Source organism: Salmo trutta, chromosome 6, assembly GCF_901001165.1.
Source record: "Salmo trutta chromosome 6, fSalTru1.1, whole genome shotgun sequence".
NCBI lineage: Eukaryota > Metazoa > Chordata > Actinopteri > Salmoniformes > Salmonidae > Salmo > Salmo trutta.
This window is the reverse complement of record NC_042962.1, coordinates 54,384,694-54,408,778: the sequence shown is the minus strand read 5'-3', so window position 1 is coordinate 54,408,778 and position 24,085 is coordinate 54,384,694. Positions and strand designations below refer to the sequence as shown.

General features: G+C 45.6%; 1 protein-coding gene across 6 annotated transcripts in view; it reads left to right on the top strand.

Moving 5' to 3' along the window:
* The window catches only part of LOC115196320 (striated muscle preferentially expressed protein kinase), a 57,659-nt gene extending 34,578 nt beyond the window's left edge, over window positions 1-23,081 (top strand). For 4 of the 6 annotated variants that reach the window (XM_029757043.1, XM_029757039.1, XM_029757044.1 and 1 more), the window contains 28 exons: window positions 93-282; window positions 445-680; window positions 965-1,123; window positions 1,213-1,317; window positions 1,432-1,638; window positions 1,889-2,185; window positions 2,319-2,431; window positions 2,607-2,775; window positions 3,351-3,450; window positions 3,898-4,098; window positions 6,675-6,732; window positions 7,732-7,809; window positions 10,427-10,599; window positions 10,732-10,758; window positions 11,036-11,188; window positions 11,344-11,455; window positions 11,573-14,219; window positions 14,519-14,617; window positions 14,823-14,939; window positions 15,266-15,433; window positions 17,519-17,641; window positions 18,457-18,621; window positions 18,792-19,494; window positions 19,682-19,921; window positions 20,044-20,267; window positions 20,416-20,491; window positions 20,662-20,811; window positions 21,475-23,081. In XM_029757043.1, the coding sequence (XP_029612903.1) occupies window positions 93-282; window positions 445-680; window positions 965-1,123; window positions 1,213-1,317; window positions 1,432-1,638; window positions 1,889-2,185; window positions 2,319-2,431; window positions 2,607-2,775; window positions 3,351-3,450; window positions 3,898-4,098; window positions 6,675-6,732; window positions 7,732-7,809; window positions 10,427-10,599; window positions 10,732-10,758; window positions 11,036-11,188; window positions 11,344-11,455; window positions 11,573-14,219; window positions 14,519-14,617; window positions 14,823-14,939; window positions 15,266-15,433; window positions 17,519-17,641; window positions 18,457-18,621; window positions 18,792-19,494; window positions 19,682-19,921; window positions 20,044-20,267; window positions 20,416-20,491; window positions 20,662-20,811; window positions 21,475-21,703 (7,319 nt within the window). In that variant the 3' untranslated portion in view covers window positions 21,704-23,081. The remainder of the gene's footprint in view (window positions 1-92; window positions 283-444; window positions 681-964; window positions 1,124-1,212; window positions 1,318-1,431; window positions 1,639-1,888; window positions 2,186-2,318; window positions 2,432-2,606; window positions 2,776-3,350; window positions 3,451-3,897; window positions 4,099-6,674; window positions 6,733-7,731; window positions 7,810-10,426; window positions 10,600-10,731; window positions 10,759-11,035; window positions 11,189-11,343; window positions 11,456-11,572; window positions 14,220-14,518; window positions 14,618-14,822; window positions 14,940-15,265; window positions 15,434-17,518; window positions 17,642-18,456; window positions 18,622-18,791; window positions 19,495-19,681; window positions 19,922-20,043; window positions 20,268-20,415; window positions 20,492-20,661; window positions 20,812-21,474) is intronic. The other 2 variants (XM_029757042.1, XM_029757041.1) reach the window with 2 other exon arrangements.
* Window positions 23,082-24,085: the final 1,004 nt, after the last annotated feature.

The following is a 24,085-nucleotide window of genomic DNA, read 5'->3' as shown; positions in this document are numbered from 1 at the left end:
GTAATGTAGGCTAGTATGGCTCGTAATGTCTCTTTGTTACCCCATTGGTTGACTCTTTATGAATCTACCATATTGTGTTTATCTCCATCCAGAGAACCCGGTGGAGGAGAGTGAGAATGTGCGTCTCCTGCAGGAAGGAGGTCGTTACTCATTGGTCATCACCCACGTCAGCAGCGACACGGAGGGCTTCTACACAGCCGTCGCTAAGAACGCACGCGGAAAGGCGGAGTGCACAGCCGAACTCTACATGCAGGAACCGCGGCCCGTTATCTCTTCTCACATGTAAGGGGAAAACCATAGACGTGGGGTGATCCCACTAGTCTGAAGTGGCTTCTCCTCATCTCAGTGATCTAAAAACAAATAATAGGCGTGTTTCATTGTCTTCTCTTCTGTAGTTCCCTTTCCTTCCGTTTCTCATTCTATTTGCTTCCTTCTTCTCTCCAGGGCGAAGCTGGAGAAGATGCCTTCCATCGCTGAGGAGCCGGAGGTTCTGGAGAGCGAGGTGGAGCAGGAGCAGAGGACCATGCCTGACTTCGTCAAGCCCCTGGCTGACCTGGAGATGATCGAGGGGAAGGAGGCGGTGCTAAAGTGTAAGGTGGCGGGCCTGCCCTATCCCACCATCGCCTGGTACCACAACGGCAAGAAGATACACAGCACAGACGACAGGAAGATGACCCAGCGTAAGGAAGCAATCTCTCTCTATTTCTCTCTCTCTATTTCTCTCTAATTCTCTCTCTCTCTCGTTCGCTCTCACTCTTATTCTTTCCATCCCTCCTCTACTTGCGTCATCTCTCTCTCTCCCTCCTCTACATTAGTCATCTCTCTCTCTCCCTCATCTACATTAGTCATCTCTCTCTCTCCCTCATCTACCTGCGTCATCTCTCACTCTCTCCCTCCTCTACATTAGTTATCTCTCTCTCTCCCTCCTCTACCTGCGTCATCTCTCTCTCTCTTCCTCCTCCAGACAGGGATGTCCACAGTCTGGTCATCCGCTGTGTGTGTCACGGCCATGGGGGCGTCTACAAGAGTGTCATCTCCAACAAAGTGGGGAAGGCAGCCTGCTACGCACACCTCTACATCACAGGTATGGATGGGGACCATCCACCAGCAATCACAGCAACAGGTGCTCCAACCAAAAAAGCCACGAGAATTATTGTGCCAACTGAGTACAGTATGGGTGTGTGTTGGTACATTTGTATTTTCCTTTGGTAGATATTGTTCCTGATCCCCCCGATGGTCCTCCAGTGGTAGAGTCTATAACAGGGAAGACCATAACACTCAGCTGGAAGAAACCAAAGAGGCTTGACTCTTCCATAGGTATGCCTCAATATAACTGAGAGTCACAGGGACCTGGATTCGAGTCCCTTTCAGGCTACTCTACCCTCCAAATTCGCTACAGTACTACAGTAACACTCATGGTTGTACTTCCAGATGGCAGTTCTTTGATGTATGCGGTGCAGCAGCAGCCTCTGGGTTCCATCCAGTGGAGCATCATAGCCTCCAACCTGAGAGAGACCACCTACACAGTCACCGGTCTCTCCAAGGGAGTCCGCTACGCCTTCAGGGTCCTAGCGGCCACCGCCAAGCTCCTCAGCAAACCCTCCCCCTCCACTGACCTGGTGCAGCTCATGGATAGAGGTGCTTTTATAAGCTCCAAGTCTCTACAGTTATATTGGAGGGTCAAAGGTTAAATGGATTTATGTAAACATTTGTGTAGTGCAAAAGCAATGTCACCAAACACATTGCAGCAGGTGTACAAAAATATTATAATTACATGGTCCTTTGAGCCGGATATATAGGATCTACTATTGTGAGATAATGATGGTCTGTCAACACATCAGAGATGATGGTTTGATCCCCTGATCATTTGACCTTTGATCCCTATCAGGTCCCTATCTGAGGAAAGCTCCCATCATCCTGGACAAGCCTGACGTTGTGTACGTGGTGGAGAACCAGTCCGTGAGCATCACCCTCACCCTTAACCACGTCAATGCTGTGGTCACCTGGAAGAGGAGGGGAGTGGTTTTGCTCAACAAGCCAGGGATGTTTGAGATGAGCATGCCAGACGATGATCAACACACCCTAAAGATCCAGAGGGTGAAGAGCACTGACACCGGTCAGCTGGTCTGTACAGCCAACAACCAGTTTGGCAGTGACCTCTGTACCATCCTACTGGCCATGGCCGGTGAGTTTGAGGTCAAAGTTCACCCCTATGTGCAGATCTAGAATCAGCTAACAGCCTTGGTGCTTACTGTAACTATGACGAGGTAAAAAGCCAAACTGACCCCAAACTCTCGATCCTCCATTTCTCCCAACAGTGCATCCTAAATTTGAGTCCATCATGGAGGACTTGGAAATACATGTCGGAGAGACATCTCGCTTTGCTGTGGTTGTCGAGGGACAACCCGATCCTGATATTCTGTGGTACAAGGTATGGTAAGAGTCAATGGATGGATATCATATCATTAACCACATAAACTTATTCTGCAATGATTAAGCAGGTTGTTGGATGATTAACTCCTTTGTGGTTCCAGGAAAACAAACCTACCCCTCCATGATAGTTGATCAAGTGGAATTGATTGTGGTTATCTGTTCTGTGGTTCTAGGATGACACTCTGCTGTCGGAGAGCAGTCACTTCACCTTTGTGTACGATGATACGGAGTGTTCCCTGGTGGTGCTGAACGCCCGGCCTGAGGACTCAGGGGTGTACACCTGCACCGCCAAGAACCTGGCTGGGCAAGTCTCCTGCAAGGCTGAACTCACCGTCCACAAAGGTCAGGACCATAGTCTATATTGTCTGAAATGTATAAGGATATATACAGATATTGGAACAAGTCTGGAAAACATCTTCAAGAATGATACTTTGTGCTAACATAATTGATGAATTATTGTTGATTAACACACCCTTATGGTAAGGTATTAAAGACACACTCTTGTTGAAAAGTGTGCTTTTTCTGCATATTGTTAACACAGATGTCACAGTACCAAGGCTTTTCCTATTATTTGTTGTTGCCAGAAATGGCAGTTTTAGTTGGATTGCATCTGTTTGTCCTTGTAATATCTCAGCCAAAGCTTGTTGTAATCGAGAGTTAAACTACCAAATCTGCTCCATATGGGTTGGACCACAAGGTGTCTGAGACTATTAAACCATCTGTCAGCCCACACACGCACGCACGCACACACACACGTGCACGCACACACACACACACACACACACACACACACACACACACACACACACACACACACACACACACACACACACACACACACACACACACACACACACACACAAACCACCTACCAGCCCACATTAACCTTGCCCCCTGTTCCAACCCTCTGCCTGCAGTGAGGAAGGAGGTGGTGGAGCCCATGGAGGATGAGGGGTCCATTTTGAGGAAGATGCGGAGGCTGACTGATTACTACGATGTACACAAGGAGATAGGACGGTGAGTCATGGACCCGGCAATCACCAACAACATCCTCTCAGCCAGGCTATCTCTTCTGTATTTAAAGGCTCCGCGAGTGGTAGCTACTATCTGTATTAAATTGCACTGTGAACGGTGGCCACAAAGGTCAGTAGGGGGAATTCCACCACACCAAACAACACCCTGACTGCATAATGATAGCAGACAGAAGAAATAGAGGAGAGGTGAGTCACCCGTCAATAGAGGAACACATCACAAAGGCTATTTGTTTTTGTTTTTCTCTGGTAGAGCTTGGCTTGACTCACCAGAAGTTGAACAATAACAAGGTGTCACGTACCGTTTAATACTCATGTCCCTTTACTTTCTCAACTAGGACTTTTGGTTTCTCAGAACTGAATACCATTGAAAGATTTGGTCATTCTCCTAGAGTTATTGCAATGATATCATCATTGTGTGACTATTTTCCAGTGGGGCGTTCTCCTATGTGAAGAGGGTGACTGAGAAGAAGGGGAAGGTGGAGTACGCGGCCAAGTTCGTGTCTGCGAGGGCCAACAGGAAGGCCTTGGCCCTGAGAGAGATGAACCTTCTGTCAGAGCTGAACCATGAGAAAATCCTCTACTTCCATGACGCCTTTGAGAAGAAGAACTTGGTTGTCATCATCACTGAGCTGTATCCTTTCACTGACTGGTTATTTGATTCATTTCAGTTGTCAGAAAATCCATAACATGATGACCTAACCGGCTCTGCGCATGCGTCCGCGCGCGCCATCATGCGCCATAATGCGCATGTTGATTTCGTCTGTCCCGACCAGACGCATTCACGACACGCAGGTTAAAATACCAAACCAACTGTGAACCAACTATATTCATTTGGGGAGAGGTCAAAACACATTAAACATTCATGGACATTTAGCTAATTTGTTGCTAGCTAATTTGTCCTGGGCGATAAACCAAAGAGAGTACAGTATTCAGATAGGCTAAAACTGCTTCTCCAATAGAAATCCCTGATCACACTTGTAGGCGATGCAATGGTGACGTTGGCTAGCAAAGCTCCTGTGCAGAAACACGTCATTGGGTCTCGCGCCGAACTGTGAATATGCAGACCATTAAATCAAAGGCATTCCTTCGATATAAAGTTGTTTTTGTCATGTTCAACTCCTTAAGACATGTTCAACTCCTTAAGACATGCTCAACTCCTTAAGACATGTTCAACTCCTTAAAGACATGTTCAACTCCTTAAGACATGTTCAACTCCTTAAGACATGCTCAACTCCTTAAGACATGTTCAACTCCTTAAGACATGTTCAACTCCTTAAGACATGTTCAACTCCTTAAGACATGCTCAACTCCTTAAGACATGTTCAACTCCTTAAGACATGTTCAACTCCTTAAGACATGCTCAACTCCTTAAGACATGTTCAACTCCTTAAGACATGTTCAACTCCTTAAGACATGTTCAACTCCTTAAGACATGCTCAACTCCTTAAGACATGTTCAACTCCTTAAGACATGTTCAACTCCTTAAGACATGTTCAACTCCTTAAGACATGCTCAACTCCTTAAGACATGTTCAACTCCTTAAGACATGTTCAACTCCTTAAGACATGTTCAACTCCTTAAGACATGTTCAACTCCTTAAGACATGTTCAACTCCTTAAGACATGTTCAACTCCTTAAGACATGTTCAACTCCTTAAGACATGTTCAACTCCTTAAGACATTGGCTCCAATCTAGGTTGTGCCTTTAGATTTTTCACTTCTCAAACACCAAACCCTAGTCTGTTTGGTCTGTTTCGCAAGCGTTCCAGTAGGTTTTGTGATGTAGCGCCTCTGGATTAAGAAAACATTCGTTTATTTTACCTGAAATGCTTATGGTCCTTTTTTTCTGGATCTTTGTAGAATTTTGACCCATTTTGGGTCACTCAAAATCGTGTGTTCTCTACTCCAACAATTAATCCACAGATAAAAGAGGAAACCTAGTTAGTTTTTACTTAGTTTTCTTTGATTCATCTCTCCTCACTCATTCTTCTTCTTCTGTGGATTTTATATGGCAGTTGGCATTACCACCACCAACTTGACTGGAGTGTGGACCCCGTTCATCTTTCAATCACCCATGTGGGTATATGCTTGTAAAAACCAACGAGTAGTATGGAGAGGCGGGACTTGCAGCGCGTCACGCGTCTAAAATAAAACTATTTTAGCGCCTGGTGACACAGAAGCGAGCGAGCAGTTTGGATGAAATGATTGAATAACATGTATGTGTACATTTATTTTGCAACGCTCGCGCATGCAACGTGGGCGGTCTGGTCAGCATGTAAGAAGCCATGTTACAAGAGATGAACATTTTGAATGTAACATATCCTCTGAGACAGTATTGTATTGGTTGCGACAAGGTTCTTTCCCTGTTAATCTAACATATCTCATCTATGTAATAATGTTGCATCAAAACTAAAGCCATCAATGTACTCATTTTAGCCCAGGTTTCAACCAAAAACCAACATCGTGGTTCCTAGAATTGTTTGTATTCAAATTATATTCATTTTGTTTACAGCTAGATCCAATATGGATCAAAATATGGCATTGATCCAATGTCTTTGCATAAAAACCTCTCCATGAACACACCAGAGCCAAGAGCCTTCTTCCCACCTTAGCCTTCTTCCCACCTTCTTCCCACTGTGTGGATGAGAGAGAACTGCTGCATAACATTAATCTCAATGTCCTTTCTGCTCCCCTGGAGGCATGACTGAACCGAAGCGCTACTTTCTCCTGACTCATCACAGATTGGTTTCATTGCCAGGAGACGCCATGTGTGGGAGTTTGGTTCATTTATTATAAAAAATGTAATTTGCCTCCCACTTGGACTATAGCGATAAGGTTATCACCATAGACTTATATAGACATTGCATCATTGTATCTGTCTCATGATGGCGTCTGTGAGAGCATGTGCAGCGCCATTGAGGCCATCTCCATTTTGAAGTAGTCCACCTTCTACTATGTCTAGTGCCACCTGTACTGTGTTGTTTGCTCACGAGTATAATTCATTGGCTGATCCCTTCTGATGACATAGATGGAATCATGTGATCCTTCCTTAACCCATAGGAAGTCCCACCCAGTTGACTACTCCAAAATGGTAAAGTCCTCAATGGCGCTGCTCATGCTAAAATAGGATTTTGGGCACTTGAGTCCTCTATCTATCTCTATGGTTATTACACACTATACCTCTATTCTCCTTAACTGCTGTGTGAAGATGCCATGAGGAACTTCTGGACCGATTGACCAAGAAGACTACCGTCATGGAGTCTGAGGTTTGCCTTGGCCTGTTGGCCTTGTGTTTGAGTGTGCTTTGGATTGCATGGAAAAATCAACCAAGAACAACCCAATTATCTTTATCTAAAAGATAACAAAATTCAGTAAGATATAATTTTTTTTACATGTTGAGCGTACAAGAATGTAGAAAACAGAAAGTAGAATGTAGACTATAGAATGTAGAATATAGAATATATACTGAACAAAAATATGAACGCAATATGTGACAATTTCAACAATTTTACTGAGTTACAGTTCATATAAGGAAATCAGTCAATGAGGGGAGCCAGGCCCAGTCAATCAGATATAGTTTTCCCCCCACAAAAGGGCTTTATTACAGACAGAAATACTCCTCAGTTTAATCAGCTGTCCGGGTGGCTGGTCTCAGACGATCCTGCAGGTGAAGAAGCCAGATGTGGAGGTCCTGGCCTGGCGTGGTTACACATGGTCTGTGGTTGTGAGACCGGTTGGATGTACTGCCAACTTCTCTAAAACGACGTTGGAGGCGACATATGGTAGAGAAATGAACATTACATTCTCTGGCAACAGCTCTGTTGGACATTCCTGCAGTCAGCATGCCAATTGCACGCTCCCTCAAAACATGAGACATCTGTGGCATTGTGTTGTGTGACAAAACTGCACATTTTAGAGTGGCCTTTTATTGTCCCCAGTACAAGGTGTAATGATCATGCTGTTTAATCAGCTTCTTGATATGTCACACCTGTCAGGTGGATGGATTATCGTGGGAAAGGAGAAATGCTCACTAACAGGGATGTAAACAAATATGTGAACAACATTTGAGAGAAATATTCTTTTTGTGAGTATGGAACATTTCTGGGATCTTTTATTTCAGCTCATGAAACATGGGACCAACACTTTACATGTTGTGTTTATATTTTTGTTCAGTGTAGAATGTAAAATGTAAAATGTAGAATGTAGAATATAGAATGTAGAATATAGAATGTAGAATGTGGTAAAGGAGATATTCTGTGCTGCAGATCCGGTCCAGTATTCAGCAGGTGCTTGAAGGGGTCAGCTACCTTCACCAGAAAGATATTGTTCATCTTGACATCAAGGTACATCAGATTCCCACTGTGCAAAGGACAAATACAGTACTTTAATCACAAGCTAGTATACAGTGCATTCGGAAAGTATTCAGACCCCTCAACTTTTTCCACATTTTGTTATGTTACAGCCTTATTCTAAAATGTATTAAATTGTTTTTCTCCCCTCATCAATCTACACACAATACCCCATAATGATGAAGCAAAAACAGGTTTCTAGACATTTTTACAAATGTATTAAATATTAAAAACCTTGGCAGCGATTACAGCCTTGAGTCTTCTTGGGTATGACGCTACAAGATACAAACATGGCACACCTGTATTTGGGGAGTTTCTCCCAGTCCTCTCTGCAGATCCTCTCAACGTCTGTCAGGTTGGATGGGGAGGGTTGATGCACAGCTATTTTCAGGTCTCTCCAGAGATGTTCAATCGGGTTCAAGTCCGGGCTCTGGCTGGGCCACATTCAGAGACTTGCCCTGAAGCCACTCCTGCGTTGTCTTGGCTGTGTGCTTAGGGTCATTGTCCTGTTGGAAGGTGAACCTTTGCCCCAGTCTGAGGTCGTTAGCGCTCTGGAGCAGGTTTTCATCAAGGATCTCTCTGTACTTTGCTCCATTCATCTTTTCCTCGATTCTGACTAGTCTCCCAGTCCATGCCACTGAAAAACATCCCCACAGCATATTGCTGCCACCACCCATGCTTCACTGTAGGGATGGTGCCAGGTTCCTCCAGATGTGACACTTGGCATTCAGGCCAAAGAGTTTCATCAGACCAGAAAATCTGTTTCTCATGGCCTGAGAGTCTTTAGGTGCCTTTTGGCAAACTTCAAGCTGGCTGTCATGTGCATTTTACTGAGGAGTGGCTTCCGTCTGGCCACTCTACCATAAAGGCCGGATTAGTGGAGTGCTGCAGAGATGGTTGTCCTTCTGAAAGGTTTTCCCATCTCCATAGAGGCACTCTAGAGCTCTGTCAGAGTGACCATCGGGTTCTTTGTCACCTCCCTGACCAAGGCCCTTCTCCCCCGATTGCTCAGTTTGGCCAGGTGGCCAGCTCTAGGAAGAGTCTTGGTGGTTCCAAACTTCTTCCATGTAAGAATAATGGAGGCCACTGTGTTCTTGGGGACCTTCGATGCTGCAGACACTTTTTGGTACCCTTCCCCAGATCTGTGGCTCGACACAATCCTGTGTCGAAGCTCTACGGATAATTCCTTCGACCTCATGGCTTGGTTTTTGCTCTCACATGCACTGTCAACTGTGGGACCTTATATTGACAGGGGTGTGCCTTTCCAAATCATGTCCATTCAATTGAATTTACCACAGGTGGACTCCAATCAAGTTGTAGAAACATCTCAAGTATGATCAATGGAAACAGGATGGACCTGAGCTCAATTTCGAGTCTCATAGCAAAGGGTCTGAATACTTATGTAAATAAAGTATTTCTAATATTTACAAATTCTAAAAGCCTTCTTTTGCTTTGTCACTATGGAGTATTGTGTGTAGATTGCTGAGGAGTTTTTAAAATGTAATCCATTTTAGAATAAGACCGTAACGTAACAAAATGTGGAAAAAGTCAAGGGGTCTGAATACTTTCCGAATGCACTGTACAGCAGATACTTCTGAAATTATCAACTTACTTAATATAACAAGGAAAGAATATAGCAAACCCCAAAATACATACTACTCAGATTCCGATGTATTTTCCTCACTCAAAACATGTACCGTAAATTCCGGACTATAAGCCGCAACTTTTTTCCCACGCTTTGAACATCGCGCTTAAACAATGACGCGGCTAATATATGGATTTTTCCCACTTTCAGTTTATTTAAAAAAAAAAAAAGAATTCTGTGACGTGCTCAGTTTTTTGGCGGCATGAAGCTTTCATTAGACCAATGAAATTGCCGAACTGGTTAAGGTCAAACAACTTTTTTGTTTACTGTTTAGATTAAATCGAGCGCTCTCAAACTTCCCATCATTTTGAATACGGTAGTCATTTTGTCACCCTCAAGACACGGAGAAATGCATATGATGCAGCTTTCAAGTTGAAGGCGATTGATCTGGCTGTTGGAAAAGAAAATAGAGCTCCTGCACGGGAGCTTGGTCTTAATGAGTCGATGATAAGACGTTGGAAACAGCAGCGTGAGGAATTGACTCAGTGCAAAAAGACAACTAAAGCTTACTGCTAATTTTTGATTTTTTGTTACAAGCTGTGTTTCGTTAAAGCCTATTTATTTTTGTTACAAGCCGTGTTTCGTTAAAGCCTATTTATTTTTGTTACAAGCCGTGTTTCGTTAAAGCCTGTGTAAAGTTCATTTGTTTCAATGTACCGGTAGGCACCTGCGGCTTATAGACATGTGCGGCTTATTTATGTTCAAAATAATACTTTTTTAAAAATTCAGTGGGTGCGGCTTATATTCAGGTGCGCTTAATAGTCCAGAAATTACGGTACACTAAAATGAATAAGATTACACAAATCAAGTCATAGTTTTACAAAGATCAAATAACAGAGGATGGTCTCTAATGTACATTTTATTTGTATTCGGATTTTAGAATATTAGCATGAAAATCTGTTGCCAATTGGACGGAAACCTAGCTTATGTTTTGAATATGTCCCTGTTTTTCTCCAACCCACCCAGCCTGAGAACATCCTCATGGCAGGCCGACACAGTGACAATATCCGCATCTGTGACTTTGGCAATGCCGTCAAGCTGGAGACCAATGAAGCCCACTACTGCAAATACGGCACTCCGGAATTTGTTGCCCCGGAGATCGTTAACCAAACGCCAGTCTCCAAGGCAACAGACATCTGGTGAGCACCTGGTCGGGGGAGGGGTTCTGGAGACTCGTTTAATCTATTTCCTGATTAATCATGATTTTATCGCTCTCTCCCTCTCTCCTTCATCTTGCCCTCTGAAAGTCATTTCTCTCTCTCTGTTCACAGGCCTATTGGGGTTATCACTTACCTATGGTGAGTGGTTAAGGTTCTGGTTGGACTAAGAACATGATAAATGTGTCTGGTCGAGATATTATTAGAATTCAATACACCTTTTGCATTACATTTCTGTCAATATTGAAATGTAATTTTTCGCCACACTCTATAACCTCAGTAAGAAAAACACCAATGCATATCACCTGCATATTGTTTGCATATTGCCACAGGCCTCAATTGACCCAGTTAAAATGGATTTGACAGCTAGTAAACAGTCTCAGTAAAAGACTATTAACATAACATATTTCCCTTCTAGCCTGACTGGTGTGTCTCCTTTCGCTGGGGAGAACGACAGATGCACCGTCCTCAACATCAGGAACCAAAATGTGGCTTTTGAGGAGAGTATGTTTGCTGACCTCTGTAGAGAGGCCAAGGGATTCGTCATCAAACTGCTGGTGGCTGACAGACTGTGAGTGTTATTGATGATAATGGCTTGGTATAAATTGATTGTAATGAATTCCTTTATATTAGGAATTACAAACAATTTCAACACAAAATAAGAACAGAAAATAAGTGTTTGGGACTTAGTGTTTAATTTGTCACCATGTGATGTTTTACTCTCAGGAGGCCTAACGCTACAGAGAGCCTTCGCCACCCCTGGTTCAAGACTTCAATAAAAGACAAGAGCATCAACACAGCGATCCTAAAGCAGGTCTTATCTCGAAGACGTTGGCAGGTAAGGCATTAATTATTTCTGTAAGTAGTACATTGATTAATGCACTTCAATGAATCCCTCTAAGTACCTTCCAAATGACTCCTTTAACACGTCCCTTTTTTCCCTATCTCTACCCAGCGTTCCCTCATCAGCTACAAATCCAAGATGGTGATGCGCTCCATCCCTGAGCTTCTCAACGACTCGTCCAACCACATCTCCATCGCTGTGGCCCGTCACCTCAAAGAGGGCTCGCCCCCACCCTCCTCATCCTCCGACTCGGACGAAGATGTGGACGAACTCCCCTTCATCCCCATGCCTCTGTCTATGGTCTTCTCCGGCTCCAGGGTCTCCCTCAACGAGATACCAGGTGACGAGGACGTCACAGGACCGCCTTCCAGGTCCAATGGGACAGTGGAAGGGGCGTGGTTAACCCGGCACAGGGAACAGCCCATAGAGGAGGTGGTGTCCAAAAAGGAGGCCAAGGAATTAGGAGGAAGCAGAGGAACGAGAAAAAGGGTAACAACCGAGGAAGATGGCGGGTCTTCGGAAGAGGAGAAGACTGCAGTAAAAACGAAGAGAGTCCCCCTGAAGAAGGGCTCGAGTGTGGAGGAGGATGACACTCAGACGAAGTCCCGGAGAGCGACGATGAGGAGGGGCAGTTCAGCTGACTCGGCCCTGCTTCTACACATTGAGCCAGAGGAGGGGGCTGTGGAGGAGGGCAAGGAAGACAGTGGCAAAAAAAGCCTTAAAAAGGCAGTTTCCATGGAGCTACCAAATCGGAGCCCCAGCCCTGGGGCGGCTAAGATGAGCCAGGAGGACTATGCCCTCAAACTGGAGCTGATGAGACAGAGGCTGCTGAGGGGAGGAAACAGCAAAAGCGGCCTGCGAGGTCCCCTACTGGAGACCCTAGGAATGGACGATGAGAGGCGAACCTCGTCCCTGGACCGAAACTTGAGGAGATCCAGGGTGGGGGCGCCAGAGCGGTCACTGGCCAGAGCAGCCTCTACCGAAAGTGCAGTGGAGGACACATCCAAAACCAAAATGTTCCAGAAGAGTTCCTCTTTCAGTCAGGGAGACTCGGAGCCCATGCCCCTACACCGGCAGTTTGGAGCCCCCTTAGAGATCCCCACTAGCACATCTAGCCAGAGCACTGAGAGGAGAGACAGTGCTGATAGGACCCAGGGCATTGAGAGGAACGCACAGGGGAAAGACCTCCAGGAGGCCACTTCCATATCAGCAATTACGGAGCAGACCAGGCTGGATTCCAGACCTTACTCTCATGGGCCCTCCTCCTCCATACAGCCCACCCCAATCAAAGCGGACCAAGGAGCGAGGGAAGAGAAAGAGCCAGAGGAGAAGAAGAAGAGCAAGTCTGAGGAGACTTCTGAAAGAGATGAAGAGATGGAGAGAAGGACCAAAGCACAGGAGAGGGTTGATAGACACGAGTCGAAGAGGGAGATTTCCCAGGGCAGGTCTCCTACTGTGTTAGCTCCTGTGATTGTCATAGAGGAGGAGGATACTGAGGAAGATGAACAGAAAGAAAAGCAGGAGATAGAGTTAAAGAAAGAAGAGGTGAAAGCAAAAGGTTGGGATTCTCCAGGGGTTACACCTACAGAAAAAAACTCTGCATATGCCAACGTGATGCAAACTATTGTAGTACCATCTGGAAAACCTGACAGCAGCTGCAGATCTCGATGTACACCTAGCCCCACATTTCCTGAACACCCTGCCGTCTTCGCCAAGGTGGCCACCGAACGCCCAACAAGCCCAACCATCTCGACTAGCTCGTCTACGGTCCCAGACCGCCCCACCACCCCACGCCAACCTACCACGCCACTCAGAACAGATATCAAGGACATCGACTCGGAGGAGGTCTTTGAATCCAGGTTCAAGAAGCGTGAGTCATCCCTTACCCGTGGGCTCCGGAGACTTACCAGGACCAAATCAGAAGAGAAGTCCCCGACCCTTCCCCGTAAGACAGGCGAGGGTGAGGAGGTATACCGGCCGGGGCGTCTGGGGGCGCCGCTGGAGATAGTGCCCCAAGGATTGCAGGAGAAGTCCAAGTCCGTCCAGGACTTGAGGGAGGTGGAGAGAGACACAGGGTCCCTGGGCATCATTGGACGGTTCTCCATGCGCACCAAGAGGACCCCATCCATAGACAAAAAGGAAGAGAAGTCAAAGGAGACTGAGCCTGCGGCCAGTAAGCGCAGGGTGTCCTGGGCCATAGGTCGCAGTAAGAGTCTGGACACGACAGAGCTGGACAATATAGAGGTACGGAGAGAGCAGGATTCGAGAGAACGCAAAAAGATGGAGGAGTCGTCTGTCTTCGCCATGCGGCGGAAGTTCGAGAACAAAGTAGCGGGTATCTCAGCCAGTTTGAGGAGCAAGTCAGAGGAAAGGAAGGAGGAGAAAGAGGCCAAGCGACGCGTGGAGGAAGAGAAAAGTCGGAAAGATGCAGAAGAAAAGGATTTTAAGAAGGTCAGCGATTCCCCCGTCTTGGCGATGAGGAAGAAGTTTGAGAACAAGGTGGCAGGAATTTCTGGGAAAGTCCGAAGCCAGTCAGAGGATAGGAAAGAGATGGAGGAAGAGAAGCCAGAGGGAAAGAAAACTCCACTGTTTTCCCGTCATCGACATTCCCATTCCGAGGGAAGAGGTCTCAAAGAGATGGGGATCCCAGAGAATCAGCTAGCCAAACAGACAAACAAAGAATCCAAAGTGTCCAAGGAATCCATTGGGTCTGCATCAAGCCTTCATTCCGAAAAGTCAAAAAGTCAAAAGTCGCTCAGTAAGTAATATTATATTATAGGTAGTTCTGAGGCATGGTCCTAGGTCTCAGGTCCTACGGGAGGGGTGAGTGAGTGAGTGAGTGAGTGAGTGAGTGAGTGAGTGAGAGATGGGGGAATTAGAGAGAGCACACCTAAGATCAAAGGGCACCAGATAAGACAGGAGAATTACACCAGATTGGACAGACTGACACTAGCCCCCAGGCACATAGACTATTGCAGCATAGATACTGGAGATATTAGCTCACCTCCTCAGGTTCGTCTGTTTCAGCTGTTTGCCATTATGTCTTGTCCTCCACAGCTCCAGAGACTGACAGGCGGTCGCGGTGGGACAGGTGGGGTCTGGGCAGGAGCAGGAAGGACAAGACCCCCTCTCAGACTGACCTCCCCTCAGCTAAAGGTGAGGGGTCATCAGGCAGCCTGCAGTACTCCCGCACTTCCTCTAGTACTGTCTGCTAAATTCGGCAACCAGTTGCCTTTATGTTGAATGTGCATACAGAGTTGGAGTTTGGCAATGAAATAGAATAGCTGCACACTGCTTTTACGTTCTAAGTTCATTCTCAGGGTTCAATATTATTATTAAGCCACACCCTTGTTTTTCCCAGACTTCCCTCCTGTGTTCCACATCAAGCTGAGGGACCACGTCTTATTGGAGGGTGACCCTGTCACTCTTAGCTGCCTCCCGGCTGGCAGTCCCCACCCACAAATCAGCTGGACTAAAGGTAAGAACTCATAGAGCTGACAGACACAACACTCTTTGCAACAGCGCTGTCTAATAAAGCATTACCGTAGGAGCTGCTGCTGAAACGTTTGTTGTTGCCTGTGAAGGGATGATATATTGTCATAACCCATCATAGCTCATACTTACACGGTGCCGTGTGAGCACGACTTCCTAAACTGGTGTTGATGTTAGAGATTGCTCATTATTTCCATAAAGTTTCTCATCGAATACTAGATAAACACCTTTTGAAATAGGACTGTAAAATAACACATTACTTTACAGGATGCCACTGTAATTCTTATTGTTGATGGGTTTGCTTGTCCACAGATAAGAGACCACTGGAGATGGACGACAGGATGAACCTGATCTCCTGTCCAGACGGCAGGCAGCTCGTTACGATCATGAAGACCAGCAGGAGGGACGCAGGGCTCTATGAGTGTGTGGCCAGTAATCCCTTAGCCAGCATCACCAGCTCCTGCACACTGTCCCTGGCCTGTGAGTAACATGTTATCTACAAGAAAATGTTATTATCAACGATAATCCCGTCATTTAGATTTGTGGAGAAACAGGAAAATACCAATTTTTGAAACCGTTATCTTCATGTGATATTCTAATATCCTGGACCTGTAAAATCTGTTGGATTTGAATTGCATACAAAACCTTTAGTGTAAACACGACATTTACACTGAATCGAGAAAGGGGTGTTTGCCCTTCATTCTAAGCAAAAACATTTATTATTCATCTTTACGACGTGATGAACCTTGAAAGGTTTAGGTAATAGGATTTGTATTCGAGTGTGAATGCAATGCATATTAATGACATGGGCATAAATATTAATGAAGTTTACGGCTGATTAAACTAATGGCTTTTTGCCTTGAATTTACAACCTCTTTATAATCATTCCAAGAGGAGAGTGCTGCTTATTACAAATAGAAAGATGCGCTCCCAGGTTGTAATCCAATGTGTAGAAACAAATAATCAACTGTCACTCAGACAGTCCATCTAGCTACTACAGATTCTGGATCTTAATTTGACCCAGTTTTTCACAGCAGGAAAAGTATCCTGCAGCAAACAGGAAATGTGAATTATTATGTGGATTAGAATTAATATTATTTCTTTGTAGGGGTTGATACATTTTTCGTTAAGGCAAATAAAGTCTGACATTTTGGAAATTGTGGAAATTGGAAATTACAAACTTTAGAAGTCTTTTTTTTGTTCCTGCAACAACAGGATGATCAAATTATGATTTGGCATCTGTTGGTTCTTGTCCAGACAGCAGGCTATAAATAACAAAATGTCAAATACCCATCAACAAAGCGACAGAACTAGGTGACTCCAGACACTTGATGGCCTCTCTCTCTTATTCAGGTGTCAGACTCAATGCGCTACATTTCAGTTCGATTTTCACAGCTTCAAATTTAATTGCTATGGGGACACTGTCTGGGCGTCTGTATTACTAATATCGTCTGCTGATGCTATCTGTCTCCATTTGCCATCAATCTGTTGGGTGAGAGATTCCCCAGACTGCTCATCTTGTCTGAGGTCTGAGGCCTTGGCTCGATCAGTCTCAGCGGTGGGCAGCCTTCATTAAAATGCATCATCATATCAGGGTGAAAAGCTATTAGTGGCGGGTATGGTTTGCGTAAAAAAAATGCTAAAAACCCATTTCTCTGTCCTCGGTGGTTTCTCCTCTTTCCATCGGCTATCTCCATCCTTCCACTCTGTGACACCCCACCCCATTCTAACTCTCCCCTTCCCCAAACCTCCCCCTCTGTGACACCCCACCCCATTCTAACTCTCCCCTTCCCTAAACCTCCCACTCTGTGACACCCTAACTCATCAAAATATGCAACAATAAAACTTTTTTTACTCAAACTTCCCCCTCCACCATACCCAACATCTCCCTCCAACTTCCTATTGCTCCTAACCCTTCATCTCCCTCCACCCCACCTTCATCTCCCCTCCACCCCACCTTCATCTCCCCTCCACCTCACCTTCATCTCTCCAACACCCCACCTTCATCTCCCCTACACTCTATCTTCATCTCCCCTCCACCCTACCTTCCTCTCCCCTCCACCCCACCTTCATCTCCCCTCCACCCCACCTTCATCTCCCTCCACCCCACCTTCATTCTCCCCTCCACCCTACCTTCCTCTCCCCTCTATCCCACCTTCATCTCCCCTCCACCCTACCTTCCTCTCCCCTCCATCCCACCTTAATCTCCCCTCCACCCCACCTTCATCTCCCCTCCACCCCACCTTCATCTCCCCTCCACCCCACCTTCATTCTCCCCTCCACCCCACCTTCCTCTCCCCTCCATCCCACCTTCATCTCCCCTCCACCCCACCTTCATTCTCCCCTCCACCCCACCTTCCTCTCCCCTCCATCCCACCTTCATCTCCCCTCCACCCTACCTTCCTCTCCCCTCCATCCCACCTTAATCTCCCCTCCACCCCATCTTCATCTCCCCTCCACCTTACCTTCCTCTCCCCTCCACCCCACCTTCATCCTACCCTTCACCCAACCTTCATCCTCCCCTCCCCTCCACCCCACCCTCCTCCCCCCTGTCACCCCCTCCAGGTATCCCCAAAAGGCCAGGAACCCCGGAGGTTCCTCAGACGTACAACAACACAGCCCTGGTGCTATGGAAACCAGCCGACACCAAGCCCCCCTGTAGCTACTCTCTGGAGAGGAAGACAGAAGGTGGGTTGACATTCATCTCCTAGCTTGAAGTCCAAACTGATGTCACGATTGACACTGAGATATCAATTTGGACTCCAGGCTAGTCATCTCCATGAACTCAAGCCAAATATTAATTTTAATTTTATTTTACAGCCCTCTTCACCCAAATGTATTATCCTTACTGACGGTTGGATAGGAAACACCTTTGGCTGTCACGTTAAACACTACCATGCAGTGAATAACTCAAACACTGGGCAAATTGTCACAGTACAAACTGGCCACATAGACTACTAATGAGCCCTATTTCATCACGCTTTATAAGTCATTATGGTCTCATAATACGGTGAATCATTGTAGAGCCTACATCGTTAGGATTGTATCAAAGTGGGAATGACATGAATGTTAATATGATTTCAGGACTGATTGAATTGGATGGCTTCATACCTTGTATTACCACACAGTTACTGCCAGGCTGGGCTTTGGATGATTGTTGTTGTCTGTGTTTGTTCATTGGATTGTGCCCCACTATCTCCTCATTACCATGTGAATGTTCTTTTGTTATTCTGTTATTCCTCTGTATCAGTTGTGACTATGACAGATAAGTATGGCTCCACACCACCTTAGTGTACAACTGATATTGTAAACATAACCCTCATCTGTTTCATCATCAACATGAAACACTATCTCCACCTTGTGTGAATTATAAGTACGGCAACAAATGACAGTGGTGTGTAAAGTCAAAGTGACACATATAATTTGGGCATTTGACCATATTGATATAACATAACGCAATTGGCAATCATATAAATGAAGCATTCTTTTCTTTCTCCTTTCAGGTGACGCCAACTGGCTGATCATAGCGACTGGAGTGGCTGACTGTTACTACAACGTCACAGACCTGCCACCAGGGGGCGCCTTTAGGTTCAGAGTGGCCTGCGTCAACAAGGCTGGACAGGGACCCTACAGCAGCACATCGGACAAAGTCAGCCTGGGCTCAACAGGTGCTGAAACACACCTTTTGGACAGGGGGTTAAAATTCTGTAAATTGTGTTAAATTGTATCAAAAGAGGTGGTAAAGAAAGTTCTGCCGTTTTTTCTGTATTGTTGCATATTTGTTTCACAAAATGGTTATGATAATATGATATTGAAGAGAGATGTGTTTGCTTTGCAGTAGGTGTGTCCTCTCCAGCGGTGGCCATTGTGAAGACAATCTCCTCACCTCCCCCCCACCCTGCCCCATCCGCTACCACCTTAGTGACCGTTATCCCAAAGGTCAAACCAGCAGTAATGCAACCTCCTGGTAAAACGGTGTCCACTGTCTCTCCCTCTTCACCCTCCCGTACACAGACCTCTCTAACCTCCCCTGCGCCCTTCCCTGCTCCCACCGCAGCTCGCTCTCCCTCTACACCTGCGGCCCCCTCCAGCCCTGCCATCACAACCCCTCCAACTGAACCCCTGACGGTCACCCCTACCACCCCTCCAACTCTCCCCTCCCCGCCTGTAGTCAAACCTCCTCCCTTCGTCCTCCCCAAACCCCAGAGTCCTGTCAACGTGGTCCCACCCATGACCCAAACCCCACCCATCTCTCCCCCTCTCCCTCTCGTTACACCTCCTTCCACCCCCACCAAGCCCGTCATGGCATCCGTTCCTACCTACGCCCCTGCCGCCACTGCCCGTATGGCCCCCAGCCCCATCCCGGCCCCCTCCTTCTCCCCCCAAGTGCTCCAGGTCAGCAGTCTGAGCCCAATAGGGGAGGGGAGGGGCACCCCTGTTCGAGGGACCCCCAGGGACCGCACCACACCTAAGCCGGGTGAGACAGCTCTACGACAGGGAGTCCCACAGAAGCCCTACACCTTCCTGGATGAGAAAGCCAGGTGACTGAGATGTTAGAGATGTGGTCAATATTTCTACAGCTACAGTAGTACACTATTACACTACACAGTATTGCTATTACTACTACTACTACTACTTATATGGTTAATTTCAGTCAGGGAAACTGGCTTCATGTTTAACCACACATTATTTAGTGACTAAACTGCCGAATTGTCTCTGTCTGGCCAGAGGGCGGTTCGGTGTGGTCCGGGAGTGTCGAGAGAATGCCACAGGACACGTCTTCATGGCTAAGATCGTTCCGTACGACCAGGAGACTAAGAAGTCCATCCTGCAGGAGTATGAGATCCTCAAGTCTCTCCACAACGACAAGGTCATGACCCTCCACGAGGCCTACGTCACCCCACGTTACCTGGTACTGGTGGCTGAGTACTGCACTGGGAAGGAGCTGCTCCACAGCCTTATAGACAGGTGTGTGGAGCATGATGCTCACACACATACACACACATGTACACACACACACACAGACTTGCACAGTGAGCTCAGCTGTGCTCTACAACACATCCGTGTAATAAATCTATTTTCCTGCTAAGGTTCCGTTACTCGGAGGATGACGTGGTGTGTTACCTGGTTCAGATCCTTCAGGGTCTGGAGTACCTCCACAACAGACGCATCCTCCACCTGGACATCAAGCCTGACAACGTCATGGTCACCAACCTCAATGTCATCAAGATCGTAGACTTTGGCAGCGCGCAGAACTTCAACCCTCTCTCCCTCAAACAGTACAACAGTGGCCTGGGCACACTGGAGTACATGTGTGAGTTGGTAACACTTTATTGAATTTACCACTGGTATCTGGAACTGGTACACGCCAAGTACTTCTTGGGTAATAAGCTGTTATCATCACCTTGATCACTACTTTCCTCTGAACTCTCTCTCTGCTCCTTCTATGCTGGTGTGAAAAGCTCCGGAGATGGTGAAAGGTGATGTGGTCGGCCCTCCAGCTGACATCTGGAGCCTGGGGGTTCTAACCTACGTCATGTAAATATACAACTTACTCATTTCATAGTCACTATTGACTTACTCATTTACTTACTCAACTTACTCATTTCATAGTCACTATTGACTTACTCATTTACTTACTCAACTTACTCATTTCATAGTCACTAAGTCTGTGAAGTTCTGTGAAGTCCTATGACACTTTTGTTCAGGCTTAGCGGTAGGCTGCCCTTTCAGGACAAAGACCCACACCAGACTGAGACCAAAATCCAGATTGCCAAGTTTGACCCGACCAAGTTCTACCCCAACGTGTCCCAAAGTGCCTCGATGTTCCTCAAGAAGATGCTGAGTAGCTATGCCTGGTGAGTGCTTCAAAGAGTAGCTACATCATTATCTTATTTAACAAACCAGGAGTGGAGTGATGATCCAGGATCAGTTTTGCCTTCTAGATCATAATGAATAAGATTACATGGAAAGTGGGGTCATAGCCTCCCGAGTGGCGCAGTGGTATAAGGCACTGCATCGCAGTGCTAGCTGTGCCACTAGAGATCCTGGTTTGAGTCCAGGCTCTGTTGCAGCCGGCCGCGACCGGGAGACCCATGGGGTGGCGTACAATTGGCCCAGCGTCGTCTGGGTTAGGGGAGGGTTTGGCCGGCAGGGATGTTCTTGTCCCATCGCGCTCTAGCGACTCCTGTGGCGGGGCGGACACAATGCACGCTGACACGGTTGCCAGGTGTACGGTGTTTCTTCCGACACAATGGTGCAGCTGGCTTCCGGATTAAGTGGGCATTGTGTCAAGAAGCAGTACGGCTTGGCTGGGTTGTGTTTCGGAGGACACATGGTTCTCGACCTTCGCAACTCCCGAGTCCGTACAGGAGTTGCAGCGATGAGACAAGACTAACTACTAATTGGATACCATGAAAAAGGGGTAAAAGTTTAAAAAAAAGTGGGGTCATGATACTAGATCAGTGCAGGACTCCTGTGTTCTGATCCTTCATTGGACAATGTGTTTTATTGTAACACAGGGCCCGTCCGAGCACCAAGGACTGTTTCACCCACGCATGGCTGCAGGACTCGTACCTGATGAAGCTGAGGAGACAGACGCTCACCTTCACCACCACCAAGCTGAAGGAGTTCCTGGGGGAGCACCATCGACGTCGCACCGAGGTCGCCACCAAACACAGGGTCCTCCTACGCTCCTACTCCAGCTCAGCTTCTTCAACCACATCGACCACACAAAACCTACCTAAGTGAAGGCATATGACTTATGTCAGTGTTAACTAGCCACCAGAGGGTGGAGGTATGGGGGATGTGTGGTGCACAACAGTGGGCTCCATGATAGAGGAGTGAGGCCGTGCCTGAGTATGTTATAGGAGTGGAGACTAGAGCCATGAGCATTGCACCAGCCCACAGACTGCATGGAGTCTCTTTCTACTGAGATCTAACAGAATGAATCTCGGACAGTTCATCAACTGAGATTTTAATCCAGTTGTTGGATTGTTGGATACCACAGTTTCAAAATATTGAGTTATCGTTTGTTTTTGGACCGGGCACGATTTGGTTCTGTTTCAGGTCTACTGTCTGCTAGTACTACTCCGAGCTTGCTATCGCAATGTGTGTAGAACTTTGAAATATATAAAACAGGACATTTGGTTTGGAAAATTCATTCAATACAATTAACCTGGAACACACATATTTGATTTTAGAGCACAGCCTTATTTCTGCATCCTGATATTTGGTGGTGATTATGTGAATGTACCATCATTTATGCTGCTAATTTATGTTGCATTTATTTACACATTTCAAAAACGCAAAACCAAAAATAAAAACGTTTTTGTTCATGAAATTGTATGTGACCTGTTTACCTTTTTCATGTTAATTTATTTGCATGTGTGCTTTTTTTTCTTCTTTTGGGTGATTTTCTAAATACAATGAAAACAGTGCAAAAATATTGCTCACCATTGTGATTATACTGTTCATAGATACAGATAATAAACCTGTGAATATAGTAGAGTATCTTAGTAGTCAGTGACGCAACCAGATGTCCTGTGGTTGATGCTCATGTTGAACAATAGTGCAACTTCATTGATGAAAACGGTCAGACTTTGATTATGTAGATTCTATAGTCTTCTATTGGATTTGTCACACCTGATCAATGTCATCACTGCGCCAATGGCTGGACTAGAATTCTCCAGTATGTTCTGTTGATTGGACAGGTTGCTCTTAGCTTAACCAGCAGTCAGTTAGTGAGTCAATTTTGCCTAAAATGGGTCAATTTACAAATTTTATCATGTAAATGTGTTGTCCATGTAAATGGCTTACTTACAGATGCCGCGCAATATGTGTTCTGTTAATTTATTGAACTATTCATATCATACAATTTTGGGGCACTTTTGTCAACCATTAGGCGCACTGTACAAAATGGACATAGGTGCCATGAAGAAAAAATATACAGAAAGTCATTTTTGGTATACAGAGACTTTCATCATACATACAGTATTTCTTTTTTGTATGAATTTGGATGGTTGAATATTTGTAAATGTTTTAATTTGCAGTGTTTATAAATGTGGAAATGGTTTAAAATGTTTTTATGAAATAGTCTGTAATAAACTATTGATACAATTGCAAAACACACATTCTCATTATTCTTCCCTTTAAATTGGACTCCTATTGAACTAAAGGGGTTGTTCCGACAGTGCTTGCACTTGAACGACACTCCCTATCCTTTTCCCCTCGTCAGTCAGTTTCAAGGGTTCCCTAACTGGGCGTTCCTTTGAGAATATAAAAAGTTCTACAGAGTACAGCAGGCTACGCAAAGCAACTGATGTACTCTACTACTGTAAATTGTAAACATTCGCAGGGCGAATATAATTTCAAGTGTTCGAGAGAGGAGAATATAATATTACATTTATTTGCATGAAATATTAAATACTTTCTGTCAATCAAGCTACAAAGGTAATTAAAAGTGAAGGCTATGACGAACATAAAAGTCCCCAAGTCAGCGAAGAGGATTGTTGTCGAGGTAGAAGTAGAATGCGGCGTAGTGCTTTAAACCTGGTAACTTGTGGACAGCTTCTCTGTCGTTAAAAGGTTTCAAGTTCCATTTTGAAAATGTATTTTTCTATCCTTGACACTTATGATGCGTTCATAAGCAAGTGGGAAGGTGGTAATTACCAGGTGTGAAGTCGTAAATACTTGTATGGCATAAAAATATGCCAGAGCTGCTTTCACTTTTTATATTATAATATGAACAGAATCAATTTTGTGTTAACAATTTGTATTTTGTTCTTACCATAAATAACAACTACTGAAGATGCCGCCATGCTTGCTGTCTTTTTTGTTGACAAACTAGGTCAGAGAGGTGCAAGTGGGAAACTCGGAGCACAGGGATGCTAGACGAGTTTCCCACTAGTAATACCAGTTGGAGGTGCGTTCAATTACATTTCTCCCAGTCATATCCTGATATTTACGAAATTACAAGATGTTATGAACGCAGAATTACAATAGGCCTATAATTTATGGTTCAAGGGACCGTCGTAGTCTCGAGTGCTCTTGCAAAAGTGGACTGCCGCTCTCGGTGCACAATCATACATTTGTGTGCCACTTTAAAATGAATGGGAAGCCTTGAAACCGCCG